This window comes from Pleuronectes platessa, chromosome 8, assembly GCF_947347685.1.
Source record: "Pleuronectes platessa chromosome 8, fPlePla1.1, whole genome shotgun sequence".
Lineage (NCBI taxonomy): Eukaryota > Metazoa > Chordata > Actinopteri > Pleuronectiformes > Pleuronectidae > Pleuronectes > Pleuronectes platessa.
Window position 1 is genome coordinate 2104321 of NC_070633.1, and position 21631 is coordinate 2125951.

The window sequence follows — 21631 nt, forward strand, 5'->3', positions numbered from 1 at the left end:
ATCCATCTGCATGCCAAAGTGTCCTTGGGCAAGATGCTGAACCCCGAATGGCCCCCCATAGAATAACTAAGTGCTGCGAATAGATGCACTGTATGAATGTGTGTGTGTGAATTGGTGAATGTAGAACTGTACTGTAAAGCGCATTGAGTGGTCATCAAGACTAGAAAAGCACTATATAAATACAAAGCCATTTACCATATATTTGAAACATTATGATGTGGCTTAACACTGTTATAAAAATGTAGCTGAAATGAAGAGAGGCACTTTTCTTAGTGAAGTTACAATAGAGTGTGTTAAAGTGAGTGTGTGCATGCGACGTGTGCAAGCCAGTGAGAGACATGGACAGAGCAGAGCCAGGAGGGGCTGTCTGAATCAATACGCTTCCTTATAATAAAATAGCATCTTACCCATTTAAGCTTGTGCAGCCAAGCCAGTCTGTTCTGTCTGCTGTATACACTCCTGATCAAAATCTTAAGACCAGTTAAAAAATTGCATGAATTTGCATTTTGCACTGTTGGATCTTAGGAAGGTCCAAACAGAGCTTAAAAATGCAAAAAGAAGAAATGGGAACAAGAGACCAAAAGTTGTGAGCAGGCAATTTATTGAAAACAACAATTTAACTCAAATAGGCTGTTCATCAGCTGATCAAAAGTTTAAGACCACAGCCTTTAAAAGCCAAAATCTGTGCAAAAATTTGGATTCCATGTCATTTCCTGTCAAGTAATCACACTGTGAAGATCTCTTGATGGCAAAGGCAAAAAAGCTCACCGTCTTTGAACGTGGTAGGATTGTTGAACTGCATAAACAAGGCCTCTCACAACGGGCCATCGCTGCTGAGGTTGGACGCAGTAAGACAGTCATTTTGCATTTCTTAAAAGATCCTCAGGGTTATGGAACAAAAAAATCAAGTGGTAGACCCAAAAAAATCTCACCGGCGCTGAGCCGGAGGATCCGAATGGCTGTCCGTCAAGACACGGGACAATCCTCGTCCCAAATTAAGGCCATTACTGGTGCTGACTGCAGCCCAATAACCATTAGACGGCATCTGTGAAGGAAGGGCTTCAAAAACAAGAAACGTCTTCAAAGGCCACATCTCCTTCAACGCCACAAAATTGCCCGTTTAGACTTTGCAAGGGAGCACCAAACATGGGACATTCAAAGGTGGAAGAAAGTTTTATTCTCTGACGAGAAAAAATTTAACCTTGATGGTCCTGATGGCTTCCAACGTTACTGGCATGACAAGGAGATGCCACCTGAGATGTTTTCTACGCGGCACAGTGGAGGGGGCGCCATCATGATCTGGGGTGCTTTTTCCTTCAATGGAACAATGGAGCTCCAGGTTGTGCAGGGGCGTCAAACAGCAGCTGGCTATGTGGAGATGTTGCAGCGGGCATCCCTCATGACTGAGGGCCCTCGTCTGTGTGGTAACGACTGGGTTTTTCAGCAGGACAACGCTCCAATTCACAATGCCCGTCTGACCAAGACTTTTTTCCAGGAGAATAACATCACTCTTTTTGACCATCCTGCGTGTTCCCCTAATCTTAATCCAATTGAGAACATTTGGGGATGGATGGCAAGGGAAGTTTACAAAAATGGACTTCAGTTCTAGACAGTGGATAACCTTCGTGAAGCCATCTTCACCACTTGGCGCAACATTCGCACTAGCCTTTTGGAAACACTTGCATCAAGCATGCCAAAACCTTTGAAGAATTTTTGAAGTGATCAACAATAATGGTGGAGCTACTCATTACTGAGTCAGTTTTTGACACTTTAATTTCTGTTTTAGGAGTTTTTTTTTTTTTTTTTTTTTTAGCTGTGGTCTTAAACTTTTGATCAGCTGATGAACAGCCTACTTCAGTTAAATTGTTGTTTTCAATAAATTGCCTGCTCACAACTTTTGGGCTCTTGTTCCCATTTCTTATTTTTGCATTTTGAAACTCTACTTAGAACCTTCCTAAGATTCAACAGTGCAAAATGCAAATTCATGCAATTTTTTAACTGGTCTTAAGATTTTGATCAGGAGTGTATGTTAGACACAATGATTCATGATGTGATATTCCAAAACACTGAAAATGGTGTCAGAAGAAATGATACACATCCATATACTGTCAAGATACACTGCAAACAATGATACATGGCTGCCCAGATGCTAACATGACACTAAGTTACAGCAACACCTCCTGCACCCATAACCATTTCTCCTCTTGGCTTTGATTGTTGCCAGTCTCACACATTGGACTTAGCCTTGCTTCTCAATGGGAGATGCTGCATTTTACTGTGATATTCATAGTGTGCCTTATTCTTCTGTTCCCTGCTGCAGTCTCAGAGTGACAAGATCCACCTACAGCTGCGAGTAGAAGAGCTACAACACAAATATGAACCCAAAGGTAAGTAGAATAATAACAAACATTTTAAGGACATGGATGTAGATACTTTTTAAATGTAAGCTTATGACTGAACTGATGCTGCCTCCTGCAAATTTCTGTCTGCAGAGGCAAAAATGTATCTGATCCAGAAAAGGAAGAAAGAGAAACTTCCTGTGGATATTTTACCCTCCTCTCAGGAAAGCCCACTTGACAAGGGTGGGCAGATAGTTACTGTGGAGACCGATGTAATGCATGATATGACTACAGACCCCAAGGCTGACATCAGTCCTAAAACAGAGGCACAAAGCTCCACAAAAGGTGTGTATATTTATAGTCATGATTGTTTGGGCTGAAAGGATCAGAACCTCATATTAAGATACAATTAATGTAGTGCCAAACTCATTAATCATTGTTGTAATATGTTACAGGTTTAGAGCTGACTGTGCCACGTGCTGCAAAATGTGTGAAGATCAGTGGAGAGGAGCCTGTTGTGATTCCCAACGTTAGGTCAGTGTGTGTACTCACGTCTGCCTCAACCGCTTAAGAAACGACTTTGTGTAGAGATTTAAACTTTTACTGATATCAAATCATCTTTCAAGATAAAGACACAATATTGAGTAATTTTGTAATGTGTTTTTGTTTTGGTCCCCTAAAGTTATCCTGTGACTGACAGGACAGAGACTGAGATGGAGGGGAACCAGCAGCAGAACAAGAGAGAGGAGAGGATAAAGAAACAGAGAACAGTGGAGATGATCCATGTGAGCTCTATGAGCACTATGGAGAATGAGTGTGCCCAGCAGTAGGCCTCGTCTGGAACACACTATGTGCCACCACATTCAGATCACTCTCTCTCTCTCTCTCTCTCTCTCTCTCTTGCCTGATGCTAAAACAATAAAGATTATTACCAGATAATGCTTATTTTTTTTAATGTTTGGAAATGTGTCAAAAATGTAAAACTGAAATATCACATTGACAAAAGTATTCAGACAATTTGCTACGATACTTGAAATTGACTTTGGTCGGAGTTCACCCCGAGTTAATTCAGCTATTAAAATAATTTGAATTAATATTATATTAATTAATATTAATAGCCTTTCAAGGTACCATGACACAATTAAACATGATTTTTACACATCACATGTTTGTATAATCTCTCACAGATGAAATGGCACATCAGAGCAAAAGCTAAACCATGGAGTTTAATGAACTACTGCACTGTACCTGCAGAGCTCAAGACAGCAGTGTTTTTGAATACTTCTGCCTGTTTGATGTTTCAATAATTCCTTTTTAATAAAATTCCAAATTTTATCTGACTTGGGTTGTGGGTTGTAGATTAATGAAGGGAGTGATTTTCCTTTTATTTTATCATATTGCTGGTGAAGGTAAAGAGATCTGAAAGTTTTCTGTCGTGCAGTGTTTTCCACCAAGTTCCAATTGTCTGTGTGATTTGTGTCTCTGTGAACCTCAGTTAAATATTTTTTATACAATATAAACATTTATGAATGTATGAACTTGAGCTCTTGTATTCAGATGCGTGTTCTGTGTGTCGTCTTTTGTCTTTGTGGTGCAGGATCTTCCATCTCGAGGTTTCTGGATTCTCTGATCCATGCTCTTCATATAAGCTAGCACTTTATGGTCATATTGTACAAATGCGTGATGAAAGGATGGGATATTACCTGTAGGAAACACCCACATTTAACCTGATAGGATTGTAACATCATTGTATTATCGGTGTCTTGTCCTATTGGTCTTCCACACCAGCGGTGGCAGCAGTGTGACGTGCTGATGTTAGTCACGCTGGGAACGCTTGAAACGAGGCTTTGTACGTGGACCAATGAGGAGCGAGTGGGCAGTGACGAACGCATGACGTCAAACGTGTCACTGAAAAGATGAGGAAGAATCACATGTGTCTTTCCTGCGTTCACCCTCTGATTTCAATAAAACAGGTGAGTAATGTGAGCCTTGAATATTGTAGTTGTACTGTAAACATGCTCCTCTGATAAAGTATCAACAGACATCAGAACGTCAGATTTGTATAAATAGTGTGGCGAGTTCCTCAGTGTTATGGTCTACATCCAGCGAGCAGACCCAGGACAGTCATTGTGTCTGTGTGTGTTTCAGTCACCATGAAGTTGATCTCCAGCTCAGTCACAGTTGCTTTTCTTACCTGCATCAGTGTGGCCTCTCTCCTGCTGCTGCATTGCCGGCATGTCGCAGCAGACCTGAGGGTGAGTTATGTTGGGTTTAATTTTAAATATACTGACATTCTTAAACCTTGTCTGAAAGTGAATATATTGCTAATACAGGGAATAAAAGACAGGCAAGAGGTGGTCTTGTACAACCATCCATGTGAAGAACTTCATATGCTGGAACTGAACCTTCTGTGGTGTCTTGATCAAACAGACGAGAACTAGTGAGAAGATGGGGAGATTGGCCAGAGAACTGTTGCCTTGTGTTTCCTTTAATGCCCCTCTGTGGACAGTAACATAACAGGGCGATATTACAAAACTTAAGTAAAGGGACAACTGTTTTTTTTCTGTGTCTCTACAGTCAGACTCTGCCCTAACTGTGGTGGAGAATGCAGAAGAAGGAGGAGGAGGAGCAGGTGGTGATGAAGAAGAGGAGGCAAATGTTAATATAGAGGTGATCCAACCTACTGAGCAGTGGCAAACACTCAAACCAGGTAATATATACAGGAGAGTGAACTGACACTGTGAAAGTCAAATCAAATACAAATATCTGGTAATTTTACAAGCGTGTGTGTAGGTCAAGCAGTGCCAGCAGGTTCCCATGTGAAGCTGAATCTGCAGACAGGTCAGAGGGAGGTCAGACTGGGAGAAGAGCAGCTCAAATACTGGACACAGGATCACAGGTATAGATCAGAAAAACATCTTCACATGACACAGGATCTCATGTATAGGTCAGTATAACATCTTCATATGGAAGCCCTGTTCTCTGTAGATCTAAAAGTGATACTGACCAGATCAGAAGTGAATACACAAGGAAGACTCAGGTCTTCCTTGTGTATTCACTTCTGATCTGGTTGTGTGTTCACTTCTGATAGAAAACTGAGGTCTTCACAATACTGTAAAAGCACAGACTATGAGACAACATATAATTATGATAGTAGTACTAAGTCTGTCTTTCTCAGGAGGGGAGAGGAGTCTCATTCCTTCTCCAGCCCTGACGAACTGAAACAGGCCATGAAGAATATAAAGGAGGACCTAAACCCAGTATGCCAGAAGAGAGACCAACATTATCCATACAAGGCTGATGTTATCATTTTATTTTATGTCCTTGTGTTTCTATTTAAGCTCTTACTAAACAACCAAACATGTATGCACCTTTATCATGAGTAATGCAGCATATCACGCTGAAAATACAGTCTTCTTTTGTGTGTTCGTAGGACTCTGTGGCTTCCAAGTATCGCCCCCTAGAGGAGCTGAAGAAAGATATGGCTCAGCTGGACTTGCTGGTTGAGACGGATGGTCAGGTACATCTGAGTTTAGCAATACAAAATTAGTAATTAGATACAGTTAATAGGTACCTAAAAATGGCTAAAAGCGAGTTAATACTAGACTCCACATGAATCATCATCAGGATTTTATGTCAGCGTTGTATTTACAGGTTTTTATACTTTGCCAAAGTTGGAAAATAATATTTGAATCCATTATTTGAAAATCTATTTAAAGCTGTGCTGGACAAATTAGAGTATTGCAGGCCGCCGCAGTGTAGGTAGTCAATAATAAATATATCTGTAATGTCATGAAGAAGACCCTATAAAGGCAGAAAATTACATCATGCATAGTTAAAAAATGCATTTTCCATGTATCTCTGTATCCTCCAGGTCTGTAGACATGACTAAAAGCTTGTATAGATCAAAAATAAATCATCATATTTTAAGAGTGACATCAGCATGATGACAATGAACACTGAAATCAGAAAATGACGTGACCTCTATGACAGCAGAACATGTTACAGTAGTCATCAGAGAAAACTGTTAATCTGGACATACACTTAAAGCCAACACTCTGTTAAGGCTGTAGATATACTAGTACTCATTTAATTGAAAAACAATATATGTTGTAAGTAACTGTCTTATATCAGAGCCAATGCATTTCCCTTTCTGAGTGGTAGAGAACAGAGCAAAGTTTCTGTCTTAGACTTATAACGGGAGGGAAATCCCTGTCTTAGTTGTTGGTGAAGCTAAATGAAGTGTGTTGTGATGTTGTTTAGATATTGAGGCGTCTACTGGACCAATTCAACAGCAGTAACTCAACTACAGAGCAGAGACTGAACATTCTGCTGGAGCTGGAGTATCTGGTGCACCAGGTAACTGAATGCACACCCATTCATTACAACTGCAAGATATTTTGAAAAGTTATCGTCATTACGATATCAACGTGCCCAATAAACATAATGCAAAAGACTGCTTAAACTGCCATAAATTGTGTTCCAAGCGCCATGCATTTACGCTCTGCATGTCAAAATATTTGGCCAATCAGAGGGAGCCCTGCTGCCTGAGATGATAAATTAAAGATTTTCAGATCGTTGTCAGGTGTTTCCGTCAATTAATCATTGTCAGAAGAAATGAATAACAAGAGAGTAAAGAGAAAACAGAATTGCGAGGAAGCTCCATCAAATCTCGCTCCAACTCTTCCAGACTGAACTTTACTGTGAAACTTCTAGTGATCATGTTTGTCCCAAGTCAAATTCATATAAGCAGTTTGTATTTATATAGCGCTTTCACTAGTCTTGATGACCACTCAAAGCGCTTTACATTACAGTTTGCCATTCACACACACATTCATGTCATATATGAAAATATATTTTCCTAATATCGTGCAGCCCTATCATTCATACACATGAGAACTCTGAAGATGTTTGCTTACCACCTTAAAGTAACTGTGTGTTTGTGTGTGTCAGGTGGATAATGCTCAGACTTTGTGCTCGATGGGGGGTCTCCAGGTCATTCTAGATTGCCTGAACAGCTCTGACTTCAGATTACAGGAAAGATCTGCCTTTGTCCTGGGATCTGCTATGGCCAGGTACAAACATCAGCACGTTTTGTGTGTAGCTAGTGTTTCAATGAAGACCTTTACTTCTCCTCACTACACCTCTACAATATCAATATCACTTCTCTACATTTCATTTCGAGAGTAACTGAACCACATCTGTCCTCTGTAGCTGCACATGTCTAATTGGTCTTGTAAAACAACACACACACACACACACACACACACACACACACACACACACACACACACACACACACACACAGTGTTAACACTAGGGAGCTTGGCTCCTATAGGAAAGGGTTCAGCTTATGAATGAAAAACACTAAATGGTAAATATGTAATGATCACAAACTATAGATAGAAACTGGAAATCTGTTATTGTGACAGCCATACATATGGTTACTGTTAAATAAGGTCAGTACCGTCTCATCATTTCCTGGTCTTATTCATGGAAAAATGAATGAACATGAACATGTTCACAGCTCAGTCTGCATCAGTCTCAGTGTTGCTGTGTTTGTGCCCTGCAGTAACCCAGTGGTTCAGGTGAAAGCTGTGGAGAGTGGAGCTCTGCAATTGCTGTTAACTGCACTGGCTACTACACAGCCCCTCAGAGTGAAGAAGAAGGTACTGCCAGCCACTCACACAACCATCAACGCTCCAGTAACTATACAAACACGTAATGTTTTCTGTGTGCCATTGTCCTCATGCCAGGTCCTGTTTGCAGTAGCCGCCCTCTTGCGTCACTTCCCCTATACTCAACGTACTTTCCTGTCTCATGGGGGACTACAGGTCCTATTAGAGTTGTTTAGGGCAGATGGAGGTGGAGTTCTCCGAACACGAATTGCCACCATGTTATATGACATGATCAGCGAGAAGGTACAACACACAAGCTGTATTTAAAGTTATTCTAGGAGGTTAACTCTCCCTCAGGGTTCCTTTTGTAGTTACTTTATTACAGTTTTACACATTACATATCATTTAGCTGACACTTTTATCCAAATTATATTATAGACAATGTTTTCAATTTCTGGCCTGGACACAATGATAATTAGAACGTGTCCAGGAATGAAGAGGGCATACCTTCATCAAGGAGCAAAAGTCACCTTATATGCAATCAATCTGCACCTAATTGCACACATTAATATATTTCAGCCCCCTAAATACTGTATGTCTGATAAATCTGACAAATGTCCCAAAATTCCCAATATTGCAACATTTAAGAAAGGGATAAAAGAAAATCTGCATCTTGATCCGCATCTGCACCAAGATTTACCTACATGTACTGCACCCTCCCACCAAATGAGAGGGTGCAGTATACTGGGGTTTCTGATCAATGCTGCAACGTCAAAGACAAACAAACAAAGGCTGATGACAACATTACCTCCTTGGTGGAGGTAATGATAATAATGAGGGTGATTTGTAAGATTATGCTGAGACTGGTCTTGTCTGTTCCAACAGGAGCTGATCTCTCAGACAGGTCTGGACCCGGCATTGGATGCCGCCAATGAGGACCGTGTGCGGCAGTACTCTGAGGTGTCATTGGAGGGGGAGCTACTGGAGAAAGGCTGGTGCACTTTGGTCCCACAGTTGCTGGAGTCCACTGAGCATGACTACAGAGAGAAGGTGGGCTGAATTTGATACATAAATGAAGCAGATAGTAAGCAGCTACAATGCGAAATCAACAGTTTTTGTATTTAAGAACATTATTTATGTACATAATTATAAAGGCTGTTTTTGTCGTTTCACTTTCAGGCTCTACGGGCTTTGTTGGCAATGGCTCCCACATGTTTGGATCAGTACCGCTCTGACAGCTCTCTGCTGGGCTCCCTGCTCTCTCTCCGAGAACAGTACCAGGAAATGGTCCAGTCCGAAATGATTCTAGGAGAGGAGAACAGCTACTTCGCAGAGATTGCGGAACTTATTGATGTACTACAAGTCAAAATGAAATCACCGTAGGATTGTACAGTGACACTTTACATGGCCACAATGCAGAGACTCAAAACTAACAACCAATCTCCAGCGCATGACCAACCACAGAGTGACGAATTCCTCAAGACAAGAGTCAACTCGATGTGTGTCATGGACGAGGATCATTCAGAAAACATACATCGTAACATTAGGGACGGCTCATGAGAGTCAACATCCATGTAAGAAAGGTCTGTAATGGAAAATGCTCTTTGTGTTGATAATTTAAAAATGAATTTATATTTTTTAAGTATTTTTTTGGAACAAATGCTCTGAGTTTGGGGATTTCTTTTTGTAATACCTTTCAGTTAAACCAGTTATAAATAAGTTTAAAGTTGTAAAGCTATAACTTTAATGATGAAGGTCCATCTAATATACAGTCAGTAGGTATTCAGACCCCTTCATGTTTTTTATGCCTCTGCGCCGGTGACAGCCAGGGGCCGGAGGCATTATGTATTTTGGTTGTCCGTCCGTCCCATTCTATCTCAAGAATGCTTTGAGGGAATTTCTTCAAATTTGGTACAAATATGCCCTTGCCACAAGGATAAACCGATACGATTTTGGTGGTCAAAACTCAAGGTTAATTTGGTACAAACATTCACTTAGATTCAAGCAGTGTTGCAGCACAATCTAATACAATTGGAGTAAATGGTGACCTATCTTTAGATGTAATAAAACAACAGAAAATACTCAACATGCCTCCATACTGCTCGTGTTGTGTCATCCAAGTGTCCGAAAGCCCTGACATTCATATTCGACTCGAAACAAGGTCGTTTCCACTGTTTTAAGCCTAAATATTCTTCTGATATCTTCCTATGAGGTGCAATCACGGACCCTCGGACACACCATCGTGTGGCTAAGACCGCTAGCTTAGATAGCAGCAATAAAAAAAAGCCCTCATTAATCTAACACAGAACATTTCACCATGATAACCAGGCCAAAACAACTTGAGCCTCCTACCTCTCCCCAGTGGAAATGCAGATGTGGATGCAGATTTGAGCATATACTAAAGTAATAAAGGTATTACTTTTATAGGAGTTTTGATAAGTTATTCCAATTTTACAATATAATTTATATACAGACATAATTTCAGTACAAGCCATTATGATGTTTAGCTTAACATACTTAAACCATCATTCAGTGGCTACATTCATACATTGCATCTATGTGCATTACTTTCTTTATCATACGTGGGATGGGGAGAATGGGATAAAACGCTGACCTTCTGGTGAGTGGACCTGCTCTACCTCCTGAGCCATAGCTGCCCAACCACATCACTGTAAATATTCAATATTGTCTATTTGAAAGCAACACCTGAATGCCTCATACTTGCAAGTCGCTGAATATATACTTGAGTCAGATTCATATTCAGACGGCTGTGGCTGAGGGGTAGAGTGGTTGTCCTCCAACCTGAAGGTCGACAGTTCGATCCCTAGTCTGATCCATCTGCATGCCAAAGTGTCCTTGGGCAAGATGCTGAACCCCGAATGGCCCCCCATAGAATAACTAAGTGCTGCGAATAGATGCACTGTATGAATGTGTGTGTGTGAATTGGTGAATGTAGAACTGTACTGTAAAGCGCATTGAGTGGTCATCAAGACTAGAAAAGCACTATATAAATACAAAGCCATTTACCATATATTTGAAACATTATGATGTGGCTTAACACTGTTATAAAAATGTAGCTGAAATGAAGAGAGGCACTTTTCTTAGTGAAGTTACAATAGAGTGTGTTAAAGTGAGTGTGTGCATGCGACGTGTGCAAGCCAGTGAGAGACATGGACAGAGCAGAGCCAGGAGGGGCTGTCTGAATCAATACGCTTCCTTATAATAAAATAGCATCTTACCCATTTAAAAAAAGTAAACATATGGTTGTCGGTGATGTGGCCACAAATAATTGAATGCATTCACACCTGTACTTAGAGCTGTCCACTTAAGATTTGATCACACAGGATGTTGTTAACTTGGTTAACACTAGGTCTGAACGGGGTCTATGGAAAGCAAGACTATCTGGTCTGAACGAAATAAACTGTTATGACTCATGTCTGGAGAAGAGGAGCCCATGTTTATTATCTGCTCAATAACATCCCAGTGGTAAAGCATGGTGGTGGCATTATCATCCGGTGGAAGGCTAGTAGAAAAGCAGGAACAGGGAGACTGGTCCTCCTGCTGGTCCAAAATGCTGCAGCTCGAGGGCTGACAGGAACAATAAGTAGAGATCATATTACTCCTGTTTTAGCTTCTCTGCATTGGCTCCTTGTAAAATTCTGAATATAATTCAGATCCTGCTGCTCACATACAAAGTCCCAAACATTCAAGCCCCTTCATATATCTTCTATCCCCTCTTTTCCACCTATCTCTCTTCTCCCCATTTTCCCCTGCTCGCCCCAACCGGTCGAGCCCGGTGGCTGCCCACACTGAGTCTGGTTCTGCTAGAGGTTTCAGTTAATTAGGGAGTTCTCTCTCCACAGAGTGCTGCTCATCATGGGAATTGCTGCGTTTCCCTATAAAAAATGTAAGGTCTTGACCTTCACTGAAAAGTGCATTGAGATAATGTATATTATGATTTGGCGCTTAACAAATATATAATTGAATTGGAGTTGTCAGGTGTGAGGGAAACCCATTCATCCATCCATCCATGCATGCATGGAGCCAATCCCAGTTGACTTTGGGCAAGAGGCGTAGTAAACCCTGGACAGGTTGCCAGCGTAATGCAGAGAATTCCTAATTAAGACCTGGACACAGCCAAGAAAACACAGGGAGCAGCTTAGAGACATCTGTAAATGTCTTTGAGTCAGTGGCACAGCCAGAGCCCTGAACAAACATCTCCAGAGATACCTGTCCACTGAGGATCTCCATCCATGGGGATCTGGAGAGATGAATGTCAGAAATGCCTCAAATACACATGTGTAGACTGTCCTCAGTCTATGTTCATCAACACACAGTACAGGTAATGTCCCTGCATTTTATTCTGAAAACCTGAACCGGAAGTCGAAATATCCTAGGGAAACAAATGGATACATTAAGAGAAGCAACACAGAAAAGCAGCAGAGCATAGTAATATCTAAACAGGACAACCCCGCTACAGTATACCCCTGAGATTAGGCATGAATGGACAAAAGGGTAATTCCGAGCTAACGGTGAAAACGTCCTGCGGCTCAGTGTTTTCTAAGTGTGTTACTGCACTGTTGTTAGCATTGTAGCAGCTAGTAGCTACTAGGGCTAGCCTCTCTTTGATCCTCCAGCACAAACTGGACATGTTTCTTTCTTTCTGCCTTTAACTCCCTGTGTGTTAGTCGCGTGTGAAATTGGTTGTTGGTTGTTCTTCAGTGTCATTGCTGTATTGGGTACCTCTGTTGTCGAGTCAAGCTGTTTGAGATCTCGGTTTGAGATCTTCACTGGATGTTTTGGTCACAGGTGTATAGTGGATGAACACAACAGTGATGGAGTTGTCTCAGAGGGAGCGGCTCTCAGAGCTGGTGGAGGAGCTGACCACATCGGGGCAGCCACAGCTCAACCAGGACAAGATGAAGAAAATCAAGAAGATCTGCAAGTAAGTCGCAACCTTCACAGAGAGATTCACTGGGAGCTGAGAGCAAGCGACATGGAAGCCAATCAGGAGACTGAGCTGTGAGCTCGGATCCAAACCAGTGCTCCTAGTTGTGGCATTATTGTCATTTCAGCAGATTATACTTTGAAATTATACAATATGTCCTTTTCAATCATGATGATACTTGTTATTTGTTCAAACATCTGTGAACACCCATGAACAACTTTGGTTGGGTAATCATTTGTAACATCAATGAGCCACTGTGCACAGTAATAATTGAAAAGAAACCAGTTTTCCCAAATAACAATCATCATAATCGCTTCCCACATCTTCTGTCATATACAGTAATACAGTAGTAAAGCATCCGTTTTCACCCTATTCCAGAGACCTAGCTCAAACCAATACAGTCTAATTCAACTGGCCTGGAGTTACTCATCCATCAAGTCCGTCAGGGTTGAATCTCTGTTGAAACTGCGTTAAAGAGGTTTTGATTCAATAAAGGAGGATTTACTGTCTGTTGTATTAAAAATAATTATATATAGACTGCTTTAGCAAGGTTGTCTTAGAAAACTGCCAACTGAGTGAATGAGCATCCCCAATCTTTCTCTGTAACATGTTCGTCATGTTATTTTATTAAGACATCACAATAATTGTATTCATCCTACCATTGTATAAAAACAAATCACGGGGTTAACCACTGCTCACTGTCTGTCTGTCATTCTAGAGTGTCAAATGACTGCATCGACCACCTGTACCACTTAGTGATGGCTCAGCTCAACCAAGACCACTGCGAGGTGCGACTGTCAGCCTTCCAGATCGCCTCTGAGCTGTTTTCCAGATCACACCACTTCAGGACGCTGCTGGTAGACAACTTCCAGGTTGGTTCCAATATAGCACCACACTTCACTAAAGGAAAGGTCTGAGCAGAGTTATAAAAACATAATCACTGTTTTCTTTCCATGCCAGTGTTTCTTGTCAGTACTGTGGGAAAGGCTATCTTCTGTCTGTAATCATGCAATTCAACTTGCATTAAAAAATGAATATGCCCAATTGGCCCATCTACAGTTAGGTCCATAAATATTTGGACATTGACACAATTTCCATCATTTTGGCTCTGTACACCACCACAATGGATTTTGAATGAAACAATCAAGATGTGCTTTAAGTGCAGACTTTAATTTGAGGGTATTTACATCCAAATCAGGTTAACGGTGTAGCAATTACAACACATTTTATATGTGGCCCTTTTTAGGGGACCAAAAGTAATTGGACAAACTATCATAATCATAAATGTAATTGTCACTTTTAATACTTGGTTGCAAATCCTTTGCAGTCAATGACAGCCTGAAGTCTGGAACCCATAGACATCACTTGTTTCATTTCAAATCCATTGGTGTGGTGTGCAAAGCCAAAATGATGAAAATTGTGTCAATGTCCAAATATTTGTGGACCTAACTGTATGTCTACATGGAAACTGCATGCAACAAGCCTGGTTTTGATGTTTTTTTTAGTACCTGCTTTGGAAATGTCTTTCCTCCTGCCTTCTGCTCCTGCAGGAGTTCTTGGACTTGACAGTGGAGACAGACTTAGATCAGCCCCTCCCTCCTCCTAAAGAAGTAGCCAGGAAACTGAGGTCACTGGCTATCCAAACCGTCCAGTCATGGCATGCCTCACATGGCACAGCTTATAAGAAGTTGGCACTGGGCTACCACTTTCTCAAACAGGTTAAGAAGGTGAGAGACAATCTGTTGTACAGTTAGAGAAGCTAGACTTGGGGAAACCGCTTCACTTTGATTAGCTTTATTTAGCCCCTCTAATGAAGTCCTCTTTGCTGCTCCTACCATTAGTTGATTTGAACTTCCAGATTAAGGCATTTGTGTGGTTCTCTCTAAAAATATATTTATCATTTGGTTATTGTTGGTGGTTATACAGATAATGCCAGTCTCTTTAACTGAGCCTCAGCTGTGCCTTATAGCTGATATGATCACCAGGCTATTGAACACCAGGGGCCTGATGTACTAAAGGTTTGCGGGTGTAAAAACTTCTCCTGCACAATATTGGTCAGAGGCATCTCTTCTACAAACCCCCCACCATTTTTATTTGCCGAGGTTTTTTAATGAGATATTTTTTCTTTTGTTCTTCTTCTTCTGTCCTGCCATCTTCTCTTAATTGCATTGGTTGTTCTTTTTTTTTAGCCGCAGCATTTACTTTCTCGCAGATACTCTCCCATATTGCGTTTCTTTGAGTTATATTAATGTTTCTTTGCTGCAGCTCAACAACATGTTTTTTTGCCTCTTCCACTAACCCCTCCAATACCATGGCGTTCAATTTTGCTCTCCGCTCTCGGTTGCTCTGCCCTATGTGATGATCCATGCCGGTAAATAGTAAGGCACCCAAAACACTAATTAAAAAAAACGGCCAAACCCCAAACGAGGAATCTGTTTTCATGTACACGCAATTTAGCACTCGTTTTTTAGGATCTTAGTAGTTCAGGCCCCAAGTGTACTATGGGTTTACAAGAAGATTGACATTTAAAATTGTCAACAGTTTAAGATTTGTTGCTTAGACATGTAGATGTGTCTACCCATCAGTTCTCTCCCTGTTGAATGTCCATGTTGTCAGATCGACTTCCAGGATGCCGAGGCCAGGACTGTAGCAGAGAGGGGGAGGGAGGAGGAGAGACAAAGGAGAATGGAGAGGATCTACAAGGAGAGAGTTGAGGCAGCATGCAAAGACATGGAGGGTAAACACCACATTGTTTTATAAAAAATACACTTTTGATAATCATCATGATTTTTTTTGTCAAGAACTAGAAATATCCAAGTTTTGCTGATTGGAATTCTAACAACTTCCTTAAATCCAGTGTGGTCCTGCAAATACCTACAGACTACTAGTGATAGAATGTTAGCAATAACTTTGGACAGTTACCAAAAGCAAACCTATGCCGATATGATATCACACATATTTACTTTATAGGAAAGCACAACGTCATCTTTAGTAGAATGAATTGATCATGTTTGTAGATCTTAACAGTCTTTTCAAGGTGTCCAGTTAAATTACTGGAGTGCACCAGGAACAACTGTCTCACAACTGTAACAAGCATGTTCTTAGAAAGACTGAGGCTTATCTGCCTCATTAATGTCATCATTCATTCAGGTATTATGAGTTTCCTTTAGCTGTGAGAACCAAAAAAGTTGTAATCCTGTGTTTCAGTGACTGGAGGCCTGTTAAACTAAAGCTGATGTAGAATCTGGGTTGGCAGGTCTTCCTCTGTCCTTCTCTGTCTTGTCCGGGCTTTATTGTATTTTGTGATGACCATTTTCTTATAACTGATCTCACTTGATTGATAAACTTATTTGTAATTTCATAATGGTTATGAATATCAATGGACTGAATGAAATGATTCTAAAATTAAATTAAAGTGGCTGTCATCTGGCTTAGTTTTTTTCAGGTTTGAAGTATTGAAATATTATAGGGTTTACTAACAATGTCATATTTGTTTGTCAGAGTCGTACCAGGAAATTGAGGCAACACTGACAGAGATGGAGTCCTGTTTGAGGCTACTTTACCCTGAGTTTGGTCTCACAGACATCCACTCAGCCAGCAACACACCTTCAAGATCCCATAGAGACAACGAATTCCCATCAGATGATGGACAGCCCTGCTGCAGTAAAGATGTGAGGGATAACATGAAAGAAGAGATGGAGGAGAGCAGGGAAGCGAAAAATAGGAATGGAAAGAAGGAAATAATGTCTCAAAAAGAGGAGAGGGAGCCTTGGAATGAGCAGAAGGAGGAGAAGAAAGATGAGATTGAGAAAGTGCTTGGGGTGGGAGAGGAGGAAGAAGACACAGAAGAGGAGGAGGAGGGGGGAAGTAGTGAAGAAGAGGAAGACAGACCTTTTGATGAGGACTTGTTTATTCGGAACTCTGGACTAATTTCTCACTCTTACAGTCTGGACCTGAACCTCAGTCCAGGTGGGTAGTTCACTGACACACCTGTTTATTGTGGACCCTTCAATGGTTTATGTGTATTTTGTTAATGTAGTTTTATTTAGTATGCATTGTCTTATTTGGTTCCTATCTGACCCAGGATGACAGCACATCTAGTAAAGTCAGAAGATCGTCATCTAAATCCACAACATGACAACCTTTTAAGAGGCACAATAACAGGCAGGAATCTGCCTGTTATTGTGCCGGTGTAGTTAATAAAGTGATGGCTGAGTTTGTAAAATTAATTTATTAGTGAATTATTTACCATGAGTCACCAATAAAATGTGATTTTGCTTTCCTTTCCCAATTTTTCCTTTGAGGTTTTCATGTAAAGGAGTCAGAGGATAATGAGGCAGTGGTTTCCACAGTGATAGACCTCCACAGACTGATAACATCCAAACACCTCCCAGCTGTGCAAAGCTGGGTGCAGGTTAGTACAAAGCAGATAGAGTTTAGATTTGTAAACATGCAAAAAATGACCATGTCAAAGCCTGTACTGGAATATCAGAGGACTGCATATTACGCAGATAAATATACAAACCGTCTGCAAAGTAGAACCTTTTTGTCTCCATCTGATTTAATGTCTCGCTTGCTGTTGACAAAGGTCTGTGTCTGTCTAGGTGTTCACTAAGACTGGTGCGGGGCAACAGCTTTTAAGGAGAGCACTTGATCTGAAGACATCTTTAGAAGCAGCACTGCAAAAACACAAAGAGCTCCACATCGACTATAAGACCAGGGTCCGCAAAGTGGTGAGTGTCAGACAATATCACAGGGTTTCTTGATGCTAAGCTTATTCCTTTATATACAGTCTCTGGCTGATTCATAACACATGAAGTAACCTGCGTCAGAGTTCACCTTACTGACATATGACATGCAGGACAAGACCCTGCTTGTTATTTACCCCTGTTATATTCTTTTGGGAAATGGAAAAGTGTGCTAAGTCCTAAGAGGGAAGGAGACTTTAGTCAGAGTTTAGATGAACAATGTTGACACTGGCGTTACTTTAAAATAACATGAAGACACAGTGCTGACTGTTTTAAACAGTTACCAACTTTTACAGAAGTTTTGGCCCTTCATCTTAAAAGAGAAAACCCATATGTTTTCTTGTTAAAGAACAGAGAGGCTTTCTACATTGTTAATCATTATTTTAAAGAATGTAGCAAACAAAAGGCAGGTGTAGGAATGTGTAGGAAGAGCTTTTATTTCAACATTTGTAAGGCAGAACATTGTTTCAATGAGGTGTAAGGACACCTTCAGCCACATCTGTATATCAAATATTCGCCTTAGGGTGAAATCAAAAACTTGTCGATATGAGGGAAATCCCTCATGGCTAATGCGTGTATGTATGTTTACATCCACTGTGTGCAGGTGCTCTATTTAACGCACGGTCAGTAGTATGGCCAGCAGATGGTAGCATTGTACCACAAATAAAGAGGATGATACGTGGTCAGATGATATGACCACGTACTCAGTTTCAGAAGAGTGGTGATAACTTGGCTGCTCTTCACCGGATATGTACAAAGCGTACACTCAACATTCATGAGGGGCCATTTAGGGGTTCAGTATCTTGCCAAGGACACTTCGGCATGCAGATGGGACAGAGTGGGGTTTGAACCGGCAAACTTCTTGTTGAAGAACCACCACTCCAACCACTAGGCCACACCGCCCCCAGACACTAGTGCAGTTTGTTTTCTAGTACTAACAGTTGACTTCTGATCTTCTTCTAAATTAATGTGATTATACATAATATCAAAATGTTTGTGTCTGTAAATCATAGCACACATTCGAATAAAGTAAATTCATATTTTTTTGTATTCTAAAAGTTAAAATATATATTTTTCAAGTGCACCCACAGAACAAGGTGTCTGTTACCAGCATCAGCAAAAGTGTTTATGATTTTTTTGCATGTCTTCTTCTTGGGCTTGTTATTTACCCTCTCGAAATGATCTCCCACTTTGAATTTCCTGCCCGACGTGTGTCATTACTGTCTAATACCAGCAGGGCCCAGCTGTGTTATGTCTGTCTTTGACTTCCCGAAGGACTGCGATTCCTATTGTTCGATCAGATATTATAGGGCATTCCTACAAACCTTGAGAATTGCTTGGAGTGGGGGTTAAGGCGGGTCGTCCACTAATCGGAGGGTTGGTGGTTGAATTTCCTTGGGAAAGACGCAGAAATCCTGACTGCTCCTGACAGCTGTGTAGGCAGCGTGTGAATGAGATGCAAATTTGTCCATAGATACAGCAAAGAGCTCTTAAAAAAACTAGTAAAATCAGCAAGTAGGTCTGCCCTTTGTTCCAGGAATTCACTTTCTTTGACCATGCCTATCAGATGTGGAATATATGATGGTCTGGCGGTCTTTCTGAAATAAAAAAAAAATTGGTTTTAACTGCCACATTTATTGATTGAGTCCAATTACAAAATATTAAGGCAGGTACAGTGATACTAATATGCTAACAGGATTCAACTAACAGGATGCATCCTGCAACTATTTGTTGTGCAACAGCCAAGGGAAAGAATTTTGTTACAGATTTCAGTTTTTGATTCTAAGAAAAAAACATCAATTAAATAAATAAAACCCATGTGATTGGTGGGCAAAAATTGCAATTTTACCAATGTACAATTAAAGGTTCAGCGTGTAGAATTTACCGACTTCTAATGGTGAAGTACAAGAACCTGTGGTAGATTTCAGTTGTGATTAAAACTCAAAAGTTTTTAGTTTGTCCAGTTTGGAACTGTAAAAAACATGGCGGCCTCCATAGAGAGGACCATCTCCCGATGTACAGTAAATATTAAAAGCCCCATATTTTAGTATGGTGGGTTCAGAGGCTGGACTGGTACCGGCTGGGTAGGGCTGAGAGACCAGTGCAAGCCCATATGACTCCTATGGGTAGGAAGGATGAAACGAAGATTTAATAACATATTTCTTAGAATGGACTGAGTGAAAAAGTCCACGGAGTGACTTTTTCATACTTTGAGGCTCCCTACTGACCCTCTTCAAGTCATTATGGATAGTAAAAGCCCAGAATATGTATTTTACCAAATATGGGCCCTATATATTATATTTTAAATATAAAGTGAACATTCTAGGGTAAAGAAAACAACAATTTGTACAATTTAGATGAAACACACTGGTGAAAATGTCACTATGATTATTTAGAATTCAGTTTCCCTTTTTTAACTTAATCTTACACACTGAGCCTTTAAATCAAAATTTGACTCCACTCAGCTGTGATGCTATCTTCTTTCGTGATTACTATTTCAGCAATATTAAGAGTTTAGGTAGGATTCAAGAAGAATAAATTAATTCTTATTTTATCTTTCCTCTAAAATAAGCTAAATACATAATGTCAGATATGTAAATGACCAATCATTGTTACGAGTTCATTTAAACCTTTTTATTGTATACTTTCACGTCAGACTCAAAAACTCATACCAATATTGTTATGTGATAGCTTGCATGGCTCTGTCTGAAATGTGTCATCTCTCTGTTTTAGGACAGGATGGAAATATTTACAGTAAAAACATTTAGAACAGGTGAGATAGCAGGGCACAGCTATAATGCATAATGTATCAAAGACAGAGGGAGAAGAAATTGGGGAGCATTTGTGAAGATGTACCCGTTCATTCACTTTACTACCACTAATGTGCTCCATATCTTGACAGCTGATATGTCTATCTGGGTGTTTCTTTATCTGGGATAGAATCATAGTTTTTGCTGTTGTCGAGATTAGTAAACAGATCAGTGATGTCTTGAATAAATGTTGCGTCATGAGTATGTTGAGTCAAACGTATTATTTATTTGTGAGGTTAATATGTGTTGAAATGTTTTAACGTGTTTATTAAAAAGCATGCTGGTATTGCTACATACCTGTTGTGCTGATGCTGAAAAAAAGAAAGAAATCGTATGCAGGCTGCAGTTTCAGGTTTTAAAGGACCAATAAATGCAAACTGCTTTATGAGTTTAAAAAAGACATAAAGTTGTAGCGTGTAAATCCATCTTTCGCTGAACAGAGCGGCAGAGTGACAGTGACAGAGCACCGAGCGTCTCACTCTGCCTGGTTATCACTGTCAGGGCCCAGTCTGCTGCACCAGTAGGCCCAGCAATGTGATAACCACACAACTTACAGCCCCTTTATCATAATTAGCTTTTCCTTTTTAGCCTTAAAAGGCCTTCCATTACTGGGTCCTTTTCTATCGGGCTGCTGACACACCACACGATTGGGTTTTCTCTCAACAGGCCTCTGAATACAGTCTCCCATAACAGTAAGCTGAAGAGAGAGGAGTGTTATGTAGGCTTATGTAGATAGAGTGGCTTGTTTATTGAATGACAGAATGAGACATAGGGTAGAGTGAAAAAGCTCCGTGAAGTTGGAAGACAATTGTACGAAAAATGAAGTAAGCGGTTTTTTAAAGGGTTGAGTTCTTGGATTTATAACATTCTTCGCCTTCTGTAAACTTTCAATCTGTGCAAGAGAGGGGGCGAATAATACAAACCTGCAGCGTGGCTTTGTATGGAGATCAACAAAGGTGAACTTTGACCTGTGACATTTGCCTTTATTTGTGTATATGTGACTGTGCATAAGAGTTTCTGTTTTTCTCCAAAAAGCAACTTTTGGACTTTTGTATGCCCCACAATTTATAGAGCTTGACAAAATGTTTGTCAGTTTCCGATGCCCTCTGCAGGTGGCATATTGCTAAAGTTGTGGGTGAACTATGAGCTTTTTGTCAAAGAACCAGGA

The 21631-nt window shown here is 40.5% G+C and overlaps 2 protein-coding genes across 8 annotated transcripts in view; both read left to right on the forward strand.

Annotated features, from left to right (window-relative positions):
• The first annotated feature begins 4153 nt into the window (after positions 1-4153).
• On the forward strand, positions 4154-10043 carry LOC128446043 (nucleotide exchange factor SIL1-like). 3 transcript variants are annotated; one of them, XM_053428993.1, is made up of 12 exons: positions 4154-4312; positions 4488-4594; positions 4917-5049; positions 5133-5238; positions 5518-5641; positions 5773-5859; positions 6603-6698; positions 7293-7414; positions 7912-8008; positions 8096-8260; positions 8843-9007; positions 9137-10043. In XM_053428993.1, exons 2-12 carry the CDS (start codon positions 4493-4495, stop codon positions 9338-9340), a joined length of 1401 nt encoding a protein of 466 aa, XP_053284968.1. In that variant the 5' UTR covers positions 4154-4312; positions 4488-4492; the 3' UTR covers positions 9341-10043. The 3 variants fall into 3 exon arrangements, with proteins under 3 accessions (XP_053284968.1, XP_053284969.1, XP_053284970.1); XM_053428994.1 differs by having other exon boundaries at positions 5518-5635; XM_053428995.1 differs by having other exon boundaries at positions 5518-5599.
• Positions 10044-12334: 2291 nt separating this feature from the next.
• Positions 12335-21631, forward strand: part of uvssa (UV-stimulated scaffold protein A) — a 41167-nt gene continuing 31870 nt past the window's right edge. For 3 of the 5 annotated variants that reach the window (XM_053428912.1, XM_053428913.1, XM_053428914.1), the window contains exons 1-8: positions 12335-12472; positions 12767-12902; positions 13624-13777; positions 14411-14632; positions 15522-15642; positions 16407-16874; positions 17210-17319; positions 17510-17638. In XM_053428912.1, coding sequence (XP_053284887.1) covers positions 12778-12902; positions 13624-13777; positions 14411-14632; positions 15522-15642; positions 16407-16874; positions 17210-17319; positions 17510-17638 — 1329 coding nt within the window. In that variant the 5' untranslated portion in view covers positions 12335-12472; positions 12767-12777. The remainder of the gene's footprint in view (positions 12473-12766; positions 12903-13623; positions 13778-14410; positions 14633-15521; positions 15643-16406; positions 16875-17209; positions 17320-17509; positions 17639-21631) is intronic. The other 2 variants (XM_053428915.1, XM_053428916.1) reach the window with 2 other exon arrangements.

Bases quoted from the DNA above. Each gene is read 5' to 3' on its own strand.
- LOC128446043 (XM_053428993.1), top strand. From the start codon at position 4,493: ATGAAGTTGATCTCCAGCTCAGTCACAGTTGCTTTTCTTACCTGCATC. The intron at 5,642-5,772 runs GTTATCATTTTA...GTGTGTTCGTAG, and splicing joins ATTATCCATACAAGGCTGAT to GACTCTGTGGCTTCCAAGTA. The intron at 5,860-6,602 runs GTACATCTGAGT...GATGTTGTTTAG, and splicing joins TGGTTGAGACGGATGGTCAG to ATATTGAGGCGTCTACTGGA.